Source organism: Pseudophryne corroboree, chromosome 4 (genome assembly GCF_028390025.1).
Source record: "Pseudophryne corroboree isolate aPseCor3 chromosome 4, aPseCor3.hap2, whole genome shotgun sequence".
In the NCBI taxonomy this organism is placed as follows: Eukaryota; Metazoa; Chordata; class Amphibia; order Anura; family Myobatrachidae; genus Pseudophryne; species Pseudophryne corroboree.
The window spans coordinates 387963756-387977799 of NC_086447.1; the positions used below are offsets into that span (position 1 = coordinate 387963756).

Here is a 14044-nt window from a genome sequence, read left to right on the forward strand (position 1 = left end):
GGGGATTTTACATACCTTGAAGTAACGCTTCATATTGTTCTCTTGTTTCTAGAAACTCTTCTTCAAACTACACAAGAAAAATATTTAAGAGCTTAGTAAATGAGTTATTTTTGAAGTTGTCAAAGTGATAAAACAGAAGTATGATCTTAAATGCCATGAAACCTACAAACCTCAACACCAGCTGCTGCTAACAACCAGCGTACGGACTCCATTTTACCTCTGCCATAGAAGTAGTAAAGTTTGGGTTTTGCAGACATGTTTTTATTTTACCTGGATGTCTGGAAAATAAATAAATAAATAAAATAAATAAATAACCTATAAAACACTACAGAAAAACAATACATACTATGGAAAATTAGAAACGTTGACATGTCACCTTCCTATCTAATTTCCTCCTAATCCCACGGTTACGGCATGAAGATCCCAGCAAATTGGCTCCTGCACGGAGGAAAGTGTTTTATTTGTTTTTTTGTTTTATTTTAAATGTTTTTTTTAACTGATCAATGCTCATGTGCCCTCCACTTTCCTAATATTCCTTCATTAGGATGGTGGAATTGTTTCATCCTGTGCATAGTATAAGGAAATCCTAAAGACTTGTGGGCATATGTATCAAAACTTGGAGGGAGATAAAGCGGGTGGAAATAAAGTACCAGCCAATCAGCTACTAAGTGCCATGTTACATACCTCCCAACTTTGGCAACGTGTAGAGCGGGAGGTGCCGCGCCTTAGGCGCAGTTGTGGGTGGAAAGGGGGTGGAACCTAGCAGAAATGGGTGGGACTCTGGATAAGGGGGCGGGGCATCTCACTACAACCCTGTGGTTTTTTAATTTATTTTGGGGGCGTGCCCAGCGCTCCCCGAGCAGCACCTTCCTCTCCTCCCCGCACTGTTTAGATGCCGTGCACATGTGCACGGCATCTATCAGTGATCACCGGCTACTTTGCAAAGCAGAGCAGCGGTGATCGCTGGTTCTCCCAACTGCCCCAACCGCCCGCGAGACACTGACCCGCGGGAGGGACAGCGTCTGAATAGCGGGACTGTCCCGCTAAAATAGGGAAAGTTGGGAGGTGTGATGTTACAGGCGGTGTTTGAAAAGTGACAGGAGCCGATTGGTTGTTACTTTATCTCTCTCCACTATATTTCCCACCAAGCTTCAATACGGATTACATACAGTACATAATCCTGCCAGGCAGGATGCCAACTGTCAGTATCCCAACAGTGGCATCCTGCCCAGCAGAATGCCGGCAGCAGGGCGAGCCGTACGAGTCCCCTTGCAAGCTTGGTGGTGAGCTGCACTTGCCACATGTTCTATTCCCAATCTATGGGTGTCGTGGACACCCACAAGTGGAAATAGCCCCTGTGCGCCGGTATTTCAGCTGGCGGCATTGCCAGCTGGCGGGATTCCGGCATTGGCATCCTGACCGCCGAGATGCCGACAGCTGGCAAATTGAACAGATACCCTTTGATACATACGCCTCTTGGGGTGATAAGGTTTACGTAACACCGTGTCGGCAAGTGGCTAACCTGCTGATAAGGGGCCTGATGCAGATGTGGTTGGAGCTGCTATAACTTCTGCATACATAGAGGCAGCAGTGCTATAACTCTAATATGTTAATGCAGGGACATGCCTCCTGCTTGCATTAGTGATCAGAGCCGCGTACTAGGACACAGCATCGGATTATCTGTGACACCATTGGTGTGATCCATAGGGTTGGCAAGCCAGCCATTACAGAACAAAGAAGCCAGGAAATCTCAGTCTTCAGATAAAGATTCTGGACTCGATACTCCCCCACAACGGCGGCAACACACCTCCATTTTGGGAAAGAGGCCATTGCCGCTCCCTCCCCTCCCCCAAATAGCAGCAGACTGTCAATCAGTGTCGCAACTACATGGTAGCAGACTGGCAAATGTCCTGGGACCCCACCCCAAGAAGCCCACCCCAAAATCAGTCACTAAATACTGTAGACTAATATGTGATTTGAAAAACAAGTGGAGTAGGCGCTAGTGTGCTAACTGTATGATATTGGACATGAACAAAAGTGATTCTGAAATTCAAAGAAATGCCCTCACAGACTGTAGCTACAAATGTTTTGAGGAGCTGTACCTCAAAATGGTTTAGAAAGATATAAAAGAAGGAAAGAGCGCTGTCTGAGAAGATATTTTGGTTAGAAAATTTAATATTTAATAAAAACACATCATATATAATGCATGCACTTTAAAATGAACATGAAGACATGAAAAATGACAATAAATGATAAAATAATGCAGTAATGTAACTAGACATTTTAGCTCTGCGTGCAAGAAACGGCATTGGCGCCCCCCCTTATTTAAAATAGGGCCAGTATACGCCAAAAATATAGTGGCGTGGCTTCATGGGGAAGGGGTGTGACCACAGAATAATACCAATTCATATTACGGTGCACAGTAATCTCCATTATTCAAATTACACAGCACGGTAGCGCCACTACACCAGGTAGAGCCCCTTTTACACATTACATCAGGTTGAGTCCCCTTTTACACATTACGCAGGCAGAGTCCCCTGTTTACACATTACGGCAGGTAGAGTCCTTCTTTTTACACATTACGGCAGGCAGAGTCCCCCTTTGTACACATTACGCCAGGCAGAGTCCCCTTTTTACACATTACGGCAGACCACATTTGTCACCAGTAAGAGGAAGCGGAGTAGCAGAGGGCGCCCAGCACACCCCCAGGTACAGAATGGCACACACGCTACCAGCCACTGACCTGTCAAGGTTTTATTACAGTTACTAATCTGCAGACATGGACACATACAACCCAGCAGCAGAGGTACAAGGCTTATGTTAACAGATACCCTGGCACCTCTCATCTGCCCTTTACCTACCCGCCCTGTACTCCCTGCAGACGACCTCTCCACTCCCCGTACAGTGTACACCTATACAGTACATGTAGAAGTGACAGAAAACACGCCAGAGGCTATCTCACCGCCCTGTATCCCTTGCAGACGACCTCTCCGCTCCCTGTACAGCATACACCTGGAGCCAGATTAAAGACCCCATGTGGCTCTAGGCAAGATACCGGTTTAGGGTTCCTCCTAGTTGGATTACCCTCGTCATTACCCAGATTAAACAAACCCCAGCCATTACATCGCTCACACCAACTCTCATCATTACCCAGCTCACAAAAATCCTTGACATTATCCAGCTCATGCCACCCTCATCATTACATAGCTCACACCAACCCTTACCATTACCCAGCTCACATCAACCCGTCACCATTACCTAGCTCACACCAACCCTTCACCAATACCCTGCTCACATCCACCCCATCACTATTACCCGGCTCACATCCAACCCCTCACCATTACCCCGCTCACCACCAACCCCCTCACTATTACCCTGCACACATCCTACCCCTCACCATTACTCTGCTCACATCCAATCCCCTCACCATTACCCCGCTTACATCCTACCCCTCACCATTAGCCAGCTCACATCAACCCCTCACCATTACCCAGCTCAGACTCACACCAGTCCTCATTACATAGCTCACACCAACCCCCTCCCCTCCTCACATAGCACTACAGGTTTACTGCTCCCTTGTACAGCTTCACTGCTCAGTCACTTGAGACAGTCTTCCTTCAGTACAGCACCGGCTCCCACTCGGCCCAGTAAACAGGCTGCTGTGCTGATTCCCTCAGCCCGCTGTCTCACAGGACCTGCCAGCTGAAGCCTACCGATCTCCCTCCTCACCAGCCACTCCGACACCTCAGATCACACAGGCCCGCTCTCTCCCTCATGTTAGGTAAAGAGAGTACAGTTCTGACGTGAGGTGCCAGCTCCTGCACCGTGCCACACCTCCATTCTTCATCACAGTGTACTTCCGGCACCTCCGCTGTCTCACAAGACCGACTCCCCCGGGGCTAAGGTAAGGCAGCAGAGGTGCTGCCGCTGCTGGGTGGGATGTCTCAGCTCACTTGGCTCCCGGCGACGGCCAGCCAATGTGTAAGGAGAGTAAGCTGCCGACAGTTACAGCCCTGAAATAATATATATATATATATATATATATATATAAAAACGTGTATGTAACTAATGTGCTAAATTGTAAGAAACTGTATTGACAATTTCTCTAACGTCCTAGTGGATGCTGGGGACTCCGTAAGGACCATGGGGAATAGACGGGCTCCGCAGGAGACAGGGCACTCTAAGAAATAATTTGGATACTGGTGTGCTCTGGCTCCTCCCTCTATGTCCCTCCTCCACAGTTTGAATCTGTGCCCGGACGAGCTGGGTGCTGTTCAGTGAGCTCTCCTGAGCTTGCTATAAGAAAGTATTTTGTTAGGTTTTTTTATTTTCAGGAAGCTCTGCTGCCAACAGACTCCCTGCATCGTGGGACAGAGGGGAGAGAAGCAGCCCTACTCTCTGAACATAGGTCCTGCTTCTTAGGCTACTGGACACCATTAGCTCCAGAGGGATCGTACACAGGATCTCACCCTCGTCGTCCGATCCCGGAGCCGCGCCGCCGTCCCCCTCGCAGAGCCGGAAGACAGAAGCCGGGTGAAAGAAGCAAGAAGACTTCGAAATCGGCGGCAGAAGACTCCAGTCTTCACTGAGGTAGCGCACAGCACTGCAGCTGTGCGCCATTGCTCCCACACTACACCCACATACTCCAGTCACTGTAAGGGTGCAGGGCGCAGGGGGGGGGGGGGGGGGCGCCCTGGGCAGCAATTAGAGACCTCTTTGGCAATAGTTTGCATGTATACAGTTGGGCACTGTATATATGTATGAGCCCCCGCCAAAAAAATTGTACATGAAAGCGGGACAGAAGCCCGCGCCGTCGAGGGGGCGGGGCTTCTTCCTCAGCACTCACCAGCGCCATGTTTTTTCTCCACAGCACCGCTGAGAGGAAGCTCCCCAGCCTCTCCCCTGCAGTTACAGAGTAGTAGAGGGTAAAAAGAGAGGGGGGGCACATAATTATGCGCAAAAATCAATATAAACAGCAGCTACTGGGTTAACATTAAGTTACTGTGTTATTCCTGGGTTAATAGCGCTGGGGTGTGTGCTGGCATACTCTCTCTGTCTCTCCAAAGGGCCTTATGGGGGAATTGTCTTCAGATGAGCATTCCCTGAGTGTGTGGTGTGTTGGTACGTGTGTGTCGACATGTCTGAGGTAAAAGGCTCCCCTAAGGAGGAGATGGAGCAAATGTGTGTGTGAGAGGGTGTCTCCGTCGACAACGCCGACACCTGTTTGGATATGTGTAATTAAGTGCTACGGTGAATTTATTGCACAAAAGATTAGAGAACAGACAGGGAATCTACCCATGTCTGTCCCTATGTCGCAGAGACCTTCAGAGTCTCTCAATGATCACTATCCAAAATAATAGACACTGATATCGACACGGAGTCTGACTCCAGTGTCGACTACGATAATGCAAAGTTACAGCCAAAATGGCAGAAAAGTATTCAATATATGATTATTGTAATAAAAGATGATTTGCATATCACTGATGACTCATCTGTCCCTGACACAAGGGTACACATGTTTAAGGGGAAGAAAGCGGAGGTAAATTTCCCTCCTCTCATGATGAAAAAGAGCGGGAATCTCCAGACAAGAGACTACAGTTTCCCACAAAGAATTCTCAGGGTGTATCCTTTCCCTACTAGGGCCAGGATACGATGGGAATCTTCCCCTAGGGTGTCACGTTTGCCCAAAAGGTAGCCCTGACGTAACAGCTATCCTCAGGGATCCTGCAGATAGCGTGCATATTCTGGTACACTACTCAGACCGGCGATTGTGTCGGCATGGGTTTATAGCGCTGTGGCAGCGTGGACGGGTACCTTATCAGCAGAGATTGATACCCTAGTATATATAGAGATATATATATTAAAGACGCTGTCTTAAGAGATATATATATATATATATATATATATAAATAAATAAAACATGCCCAAAGAGACATGAGTCTACTGGGTCCTAGAGTCAAAGCTATGTCGATATCTGCTTGACGTGTCCTGTAGAATATGCAATGGACAGATGATGCCGACTTAAGAGGCATATGGAAGGCTGAGGATTGTGTGGAGACGGGTTCTCGGACCTGGTCTCCACAGCTATAGCTGGTAATTCTGATAGTTTGCCTTATATTCCTGCACAGCCTAGGAAAGCACGACATTATCAAATGCAGCCTTCCGAACAAAGAAACAAGAAAGTCCGAGGTGCGTCCTTTCTTGCCAGAGGCAGGGGCAGAGGAAAGAAGCTGCACAATACAGCTAGTTCCCAGGAACAGAAGTCCTCCCCGGCCTCTACAAAATCCACCGCATGTCGCTGGGGCTAAACAGGCGGAGCTAGGCCCGGTGGGGGCACGCCTTTGTAAGTTCAGCCACAAGTGGGTTCACTCCCTGTTAGATCCCTGGGCAATAGATATTGTCTCAGGGATACAAGCTGGACTTTGAGGAGATGCCCCCTCACCGACGGCCCTGCCGGCTTCCCCCCACGAGAGGGAAACAGGGTTAACTGCAATTCACAAATTGTATCTTCAACAGGTGGTGGTCAAGGTTCCCCTCCTTCAACAAGGAGGGGGGTATTATTTGACCATGTTGTAGTCCCGAAACCGGACGGTTCGGTCAGACCCATATTGATTTTAAAATCCCTGAACATATACCTGAAAAGGTGCAAGTTCAAGATGGAATTGCTAAGAGCGGTCATTGCAAGCCTGAAAGGGGGAGATTTATGGTGACTCTGGACATAAAGGATGCATATTTTCATGTCCCCATTTCTCCACCTCATCAGGCGTACCTCAGAATTGTGTTACGGGATTGTCATTACCAATTTCAGACGTTGCCGTTTGGTGCCTCCACGGCCCCGAGAATATTCACCAAGGTAATGGCGGAAATGATGGTGCTCCTGCGGACGCAAGGTGTCACTATTATCCAGTACTTGGACGATCTCCTCATAAAAGCGAGATCAAGAGAGCAGTTGCTGAACAGCGTATCACTTTCTCTGGAAGTGTAACGGCAACACGGCTGGATTCTATATATTCCAAAGTCGCAGTTGGTTCCTACAGCTCATCTGCCTCTCCTAGGCATGATCCTAGACACAGACCAGAAAGGGGGTTATCTCCCGATAGAGAGCTCAGGAGCTCATGACACTGGTTAGGATTCTATTAAAACCAAAACAGGTGTCAGTGCATCACTGCACTCGAGTCCTGGGAAGGATGGTGGCATCATACGAGGCCATTCCCTTCGGCAGGTTCCATGCGAGGACCTTCCAATGGGACTTACTGGACAAGTGGTCCGGATCACATCATCAGATGCATCGGTTAATCACCCTATCCTCCAGGGCCAGGGTGTCTCTCCTGTGGTGGCTGCAGAGTGCTCACCTTCTCGAAGGTCGCAGATTCGGCATTCAGGACTGGGTCCTGGTGACCACGGATGCAAGCCTCAGAGGGTGGAGGCCAGTCACACAGGGAAGAAATTTCCAAGGGCTGTGGTCAAGTCAGGAGACTTGCCTTCACATCAACATCCTGGAACTAAGGGCCATATACAATGCCCTACGTCAAGCGGAGTCCCTGCTTCGCGACAAACCGGTTCTGATTCAGTCAGACAACATCACCGCAGTGGCTCATGTAAACCGCCAAGGCGGCACAAGGAGCAGGGTGGCGATGGCGGAAGCCACCAGAATTCTTCGCTGGACGGAGAATCACGTAAACGCACTGTCAGCAGTGCTCATTCCGGGAGTGGACAACTGGGAAGCAGACTTCCTCAGCAGGCACGACCTCCACCCGGGAGAGTGGGGACTTCATCAAGAAGTCTTCACGCAGATTGCAAGTCGGTGGGAACTGCCACAGGTGGACATGATGGCATCCCGCCTCAACAAAAAGCTGCAGAGATATTGCGCCAGGTCAGGAGACCCTCCGGCGATAGCTGTGGACGCACTGGTGGCACCGTGGGTGTTCCAGTCGGTCTATGTATTTCCTCCTCTTCCTCTCAGACCCAAGGTGCTGAGAATCATAAGAAAAAGAGGAGTGAGAACAATACTCATTGTTCCGGATTGGCCAAAAAGGACTTGGTATCCAGATCTGCAAGAAATGCTCACAGAGGACCCATGGCCTCTGCCTCTAAGGCAGGACTTGTTGCAACAGGGGCCCTGTCTGTTCCAAGACTTACCACGGCTGCGTTTGACGGCATGGCGGTTGAACGCCGGATCCTAGCAGAAAAAGGCATTCCGGATGAGGTCATTCCTACGCTGATAAAGGCTAGGAAGGACGTGACAGCTAAACATTATCACCGTATATGGCGAAAATATGTTGCTTGGTGTGAAGCCAGGAATGCCCCCACGGAGGAATTCCAGCTGGGCCGTTTCCTTCACTTCCTACAGGCGGGAGTGGGCTTAAAATTGGGTTCCATTAAGGTCCAGATTTCGGCCCTGTCTATTTTCTTTCAAAAAGAACTGGCTTCTCTGCCTGAAGTTCAGACGTTTGTAAAGGGAGTGCTGCATATTCAGCCCCCTTTTGTGCCTCCAGTGGCACCTTGGGATCTTAACGTGGTGTTGAGTTTCCTAAAGTCACACTGGTTTGAGCCACTTAAAACCGTGGAGTTAGAATCTCTCAAGTGGAAGGTGGTCATGCTATTAGCCTTGGCTTCAGCTAGGCGTGTGTGAGAATTAGGGGCTTTGTCACATAAAAGCCCCTATCTGGTTTTCCATATGGACAGGGCAAAATTGCGGACCCGTCCACAATTTCTGCCAAAAGTGGTGTCATCTTTTCATATGAACCAACCTATTGTGGTGCCTGTGGCTACTCGTTACTTTGAGGATTCCGAGTTACTAGATGTGGTCAGGGCTTTGAAGGTTTATGTAGCCAGAACAGCTAGAGTCGGGAAAACTGAGTCGCTGTTTATCCTGTATGCATCCAACAAGCTGGGTGCTCCTGCTTCAAAGCAAACTATTGCTCGCTGGATCTGTAACACGATTCAGCAGGCTCATTCTGCGGCTGGATTGCCGCTGCCAAAATCAGTAAAATCCCACTCCACAAGGAAGGTGGGCTCTTCTTGGGCGGCTGCCCGAGGGGTCTCGGCATTACAGCTTTGCCGAGCAGCTACTTGGTCAGGTTCAAACACTTTTGCAAAGTTTTACAAGTTTGATACCCTGGCTGAGGAGGACCTTGTGTTTGCTCATTCGGTGCTGCAGAGTCATCCGCACTCTCCCGCCTGTTTGGGAGCTTTGGTATAATCCCCATGGTCCTTACGGAGTCCCCAGCATCCACTAGGACGTTAGAGAAAATAAGATTTAACTTACCGGTAAATCTATTTCTCGTAGTCCGTAGTGGATGCTGGGCGCCCGTCCCAAGTGCGGACTTCTTCTGCAATACTTGTATATAGTTATTGCTTAAAATAAGGGTTATGTTATGGTTGCATCAGGGTTGATCTGATGCTCCGTTGTTGTTCATACTGTTAACTGGGTAAGTTTATCACAAGTTATACGGTGTGATTGGTGTGACTGGTATGAGTCTTGCCCTGGATTCCAAAATCCTTTCCTTGTACTGTCAGCTCTTCCGGGCACAGTTTCTCTAACTGAGGTCTGGAGGAGGGACATAGAGGGAGGAGCCAGAGCACACCAGTATCCAAATTCTTCCTTAGAGTGCCCTGTCTCCTGCGGAGCCCGTCTATTCCCCATGGTCCTTACGGAGTCCCCAGCATCCACTACGGACTACGAGAAATAGATTTACCGGTAAGTAAAATCTTATTATTACCACACTGGTATTAACCCATTCAAAGGGGATTTCTGCAAACAGGGCTATAGATCAAGCAGCGTCAAGAGGTATAATTAATTCCACATAGACTGAGGTTCGAGTCTCGGCTCCCAGTGAAAAAAGTTTCCTCAAAAGGAAGGTACTTACTGTATATCCAGTGAAATGCTATATAATGAGTTCTATTCCATAGGCACTTTCACATATAATATTTGGTGATGGGTGCACAGGCTACAATACTGTGGTTATTTAGCGGGATCTCGTTAGCAGTTGCTTACCCGCGTCCTGGCTTGCTTACCCGCGTCCTGGCATGCACCGCCGGAGATCACTGTGATCGTTTGTATTAGATGCAGCGCTGGCTACAGTGTTCGGATCTTTCTCTCCTCCCGTCTGTATGATGATCGGAGCATTTAGCTTCCAAAGTGGGACTGTTAGTGATCCGGTCAATCACCCTGGGTCTCGGCCGCTGACGCCGGGTGAAGCCGTTTGGGATCACAATTGAGAAGCTGGGAGCAATCTTGTGTAGCGAGTTATCCTCTGCAGGCGTCACTTCCAGGCCCAGACTTGATGCGTTTCTCAGCCTTAGAGATTGGGCTGTTTCCTCAGAAGTAAAAGCCCATACATATCTACAACTATTTAAACCCACTTGGAGCAATTAGTCAGGTGATTGATCAATCTAATTACAACCTTCTGCTATTAGACAAACTGTGCATTAAAATAATCTCCTACATATATTTCTACCTTTATCAAATATGTTTCATGTCCAATATCAACATATAGACTATCACCAAGGACAAAAAGAAGTAAAAAATTACTTATAATGAATTAATTATATAAAATAGATAAACAACATTACGATAAAAAATCCACAGGAATATGCAATAAAAATGTATTAATTCCTTCTCCTAGTGAGAGAGACAAATTAAAGGAAAAGAAAACTGTTTACACACATAATTAAAATCTATTCCTACCAATTTAGATAAGTATTGATCATATGGTACACAATGTGTCGTGTCGATCTTATGATGTGTATATTTAGATTTATCAGTACTTATGTTTAGTGAAATCCACAATTTGTTGTCTTTATGGCCCATCATACACCTTGTTATTAAATGATGGCTCCTAGTACTATCAGTACTCAAGGAGCATGGAGAGAATCGGGATGAAAGAGCAACTTCCCAGGAAAGAAAAAAAGAAAAAAAGAAAAAAGGAGGGGGGGGGGGGGGGGGCATTTGTCGGATACCTCATGGCATAACTTTCACCAATAACATTAAATAACTTACAGTATGCTGGTGTCTTAAACCCCTCCTCACAGGAGAAAACTAGATTTATGGTAAGAACTTACCATTGTTAAATCTATTTCTGCGAGGTACACTGGGCTCCACAAGGATTAACATTGGGGTGTAGAGTAGGATCTTGATCCGAGGCACCAACAGGCTCAAAGCTTTGACTGTTCCCAAGATGCACAGCTTCGCATCTTCTATAACCCCGCCTCCGTGCACAAGAGCTCAGTTTCGTTAACTAGTCCAATGCAGTAGCAGGTACCAGAGACGACAATCGTAAGTAGCCACATACACCACAGACTCACTACAGGAGAGGGTGTCAGCGGCTAATGCCATACCAACCCAAAGAAGCCAAGTGCGTCAGGGTGGGCGCCTTGTGGAGCCCAGTGTACCTCGCAGAAAGATTTAACAACGGTAAGTTCTTACAATAAATCTCGTTTTCTGCTGCGGGGTACACTGGGCTCCACAAGGATTAACATCGGGGATGTCCTAAAGCAGTTCCTTATGGGAGGGGACGCACTGTAGCGGGCACAAGAACCCGGCGTCCAAAGGAAGCATCCTGGGAGGCGGAAGTATCGAAGGCATAGAACCTAGTTCACTGAGGACCACGCAGCTGCCTTGCACAATTGTTCAAGGGTCGCACCACAGCGGGCCACCGAAGAAGGTCCGACCGACCGAGTAGAATGGGCTTTAACGGTAGCAGGAGCTGGAAGGCCAGCCTGTACATAAGCATGTGCAATCACCATTCTAATCCATCTGGCCAAGGTCTGCTTGTTAGCAGGCCAGCCACGTTTGTGAAAACCAAACAGTACAAAAAGAGAATCAGATTTCTGAATGGAGGAGGTTCTCTTCACATAGATACGGAGAGCCCGTAACACATCCAAAGACTGCTCTTTAGATGACAACTCAGGAGAATTAAAGGCCGGAACCACAATCTCCTGGTTAAGGTGGAAGGAAGACACCACCTTGGGTAAATAACCCAAACGCGTTCTAAGAACCGCCCGGTCACGGTGAAAAATCAGATAGGGGGACTTACAGGATAAGGCACCCAACTCCGAGACCTTTCTAGCTGAAGCGATAGCTAGCAAAAACAAAACCTTAAGGGAAAGCCACTTAAGGTCTACAGATGTAAGAGGTTCAAACGGAGACTCTTGCAAGGCCTCCAGAACCACCGATAGATCTCAAGGGGCCACAGGTGGTACATAAGGAGGCTGAATCCGCAACACGCCCTGAGTGAAGGTATGAACATCAGGTAGTGCAGCAATCTTTCTTTGAAACCAAACCGACAAGGCAGAAATGTGAACCTTGAGGGAGGCCAGACGAAGGCCTAAGTCCAGGCCCTGTTGTAGGAAGGCCAACAGTTTGGCCGTACTAAACTTGAAAACGTCATGATTATGAGACGCGCGCCAAGCAAAGTAAGAATTCTAGACCATATGGTAAATCAGAGCAGAAGCCGGCTTACGGGCCTTCAATCATAGTTTGAATGACCGCCTCAGAAAAACCCTTGGCCCTCAAGAGGGAAGCTTCAAGAGCCACGCCGTCAAAGCCAGACGGGACAAATCCTGGTAGACACAAGGGCCCTGAACGAGGAGGTCTGGTCGTTGTGGAAGTAGAAGGGGACGATCTAGCGAGAGGCCCTGCAAATCGGAGAACCAGTGCCGTCTGGGCCACGCTGAAGCAATCAGAAGTAGGTTTCCTCCTTCTTGCTTGAACTTCCGTATTACTCTGGGCAGGAGTGACACCGGAGGGAACACGTATGGCAGCCGAAAGTTCCATGGAATTACCAGAGCGTCCACGAATGCTGCTTGAGGATCCCTTGTCCTTGCTCCGAAGACCGAAACCTTGTGATTGTGTCGAGATGCCATCAGTTCCACATCTGGAAGGCCCCACTTGTCCACAAGAAGTTGAAACACCTCTGGATGGAGGCTCCACTCTCCGGCGTGTACGTCCTGACGACTGAGAAAGTCTGCTTCCCAGTTTAGGACCCCCGGAATGAATACTGAGGATATGGCCGGCAGATGTCGTTCCGCCCACTGAAGAATCCATGATACTTCCCTCATTGCCATGCGGCTTCGAGTGCCGCCTTGATGATTGATGTAGGCCACCGTGGTGGCGTTGTCCGACTGTACTTGAACAGGTCTGTTCTGTATCAAATGCTGGGCAAGGTTCAGTGCATTGAACACCGCCCGCAGTTCCAGAATGTTTATCGGGAGTAGAGACTCCTCCTCGGTCCACCAACCCTGAAGGGAGTGTTGTTCCAACACCGCGCTCCAACCTCTCAGACTGGCATCTATTGTCAGCAGGACCCAGTTGGATATCCAGAAGGGACGACCCCTGCTCAATCGATGGTCCTGAAGCCACCAGCTCAGTGACAGACTGACCTCCGGAGATAAGGAGATCATTTGAGATCTGATCCGTTGAGGCAGGCCGTCCCACTTGGCAAGAATTAACTTCTGCAGAGGGCGAGAATGGAATGGAGCATACTCCACCATGTCGAAAGCCGACACCATGAGACCTAGCACTCGCATTGCCGAATGCATCGACACTTGCGGACGAGATAGGAAGCATCGAATCCAGTCCTGAAGCTTCAGGACTTTCTCCTGAGACAAGAACAACTGCTGGTTGTGAGTGTCCAATAACGCTCCCAGGCGCACCATGCTCCGAGCAGGAACTAGGGAAGATTTCTTCCAGTTGACTAGCCACCCGTGGGTTTTCAGAAACTGGATAGTCAGATCTAGATGACACAGAAGAATTTCCGGAGAATTCGCCAGGATCAAATCGTCCAGGTACGGCAGGATCCTGACCCCTTGACGGCGGAGTACCGCCGTCATTACTTTGGTGAAAACTCGCGGAGGCGTTGTCAAACCAAAAGGTAATGCCCGAAATTGATAATAAAGGTTGCTCACCGCAAAACTCAGGTACTGCTGATGTGACATTGTAATAGGAATATGCAGGTAGGCATCCTGTATGTCCAGGGAGACCATATAGTCCCCAGGCTCCAGGGCCAGAACAATAGAGTGAGTTTCCATATGAAACTTGGAG

General features: G+C 48.5%; 1 protein-coding gene across 4 annotated transcripts in view; it reads right to left on the bottom strand.

The window, feature by feature from the left end:
- Positions 1-14044, bottom strand: part of LOC134909626 (glutathione S-transferase A4-like) — a 165176-nt gene that overhangs the window by 78787 nt on the left and 72345 nt on the right. For all 4 annotated transcript variants that reach the window (XM_063916692.1, XM_063916693.1, XM_063916691.1 and 1 more), the window contains exons 2-3: positions 171-278; positions 16-67 (exon numbers count right to left, since the gene is read on the bottom strand). In XM_063916692.1, the coding sequence (XP_063772762.1) occupies positions 16-67; positions 171-257 (139 nt within the window). In that variant the 5' untranslated portion in view covers positions 258-278. The remainder of the gene's footprint in view (positions 1-15; positions 68-170; positions 279-14044) is intronic.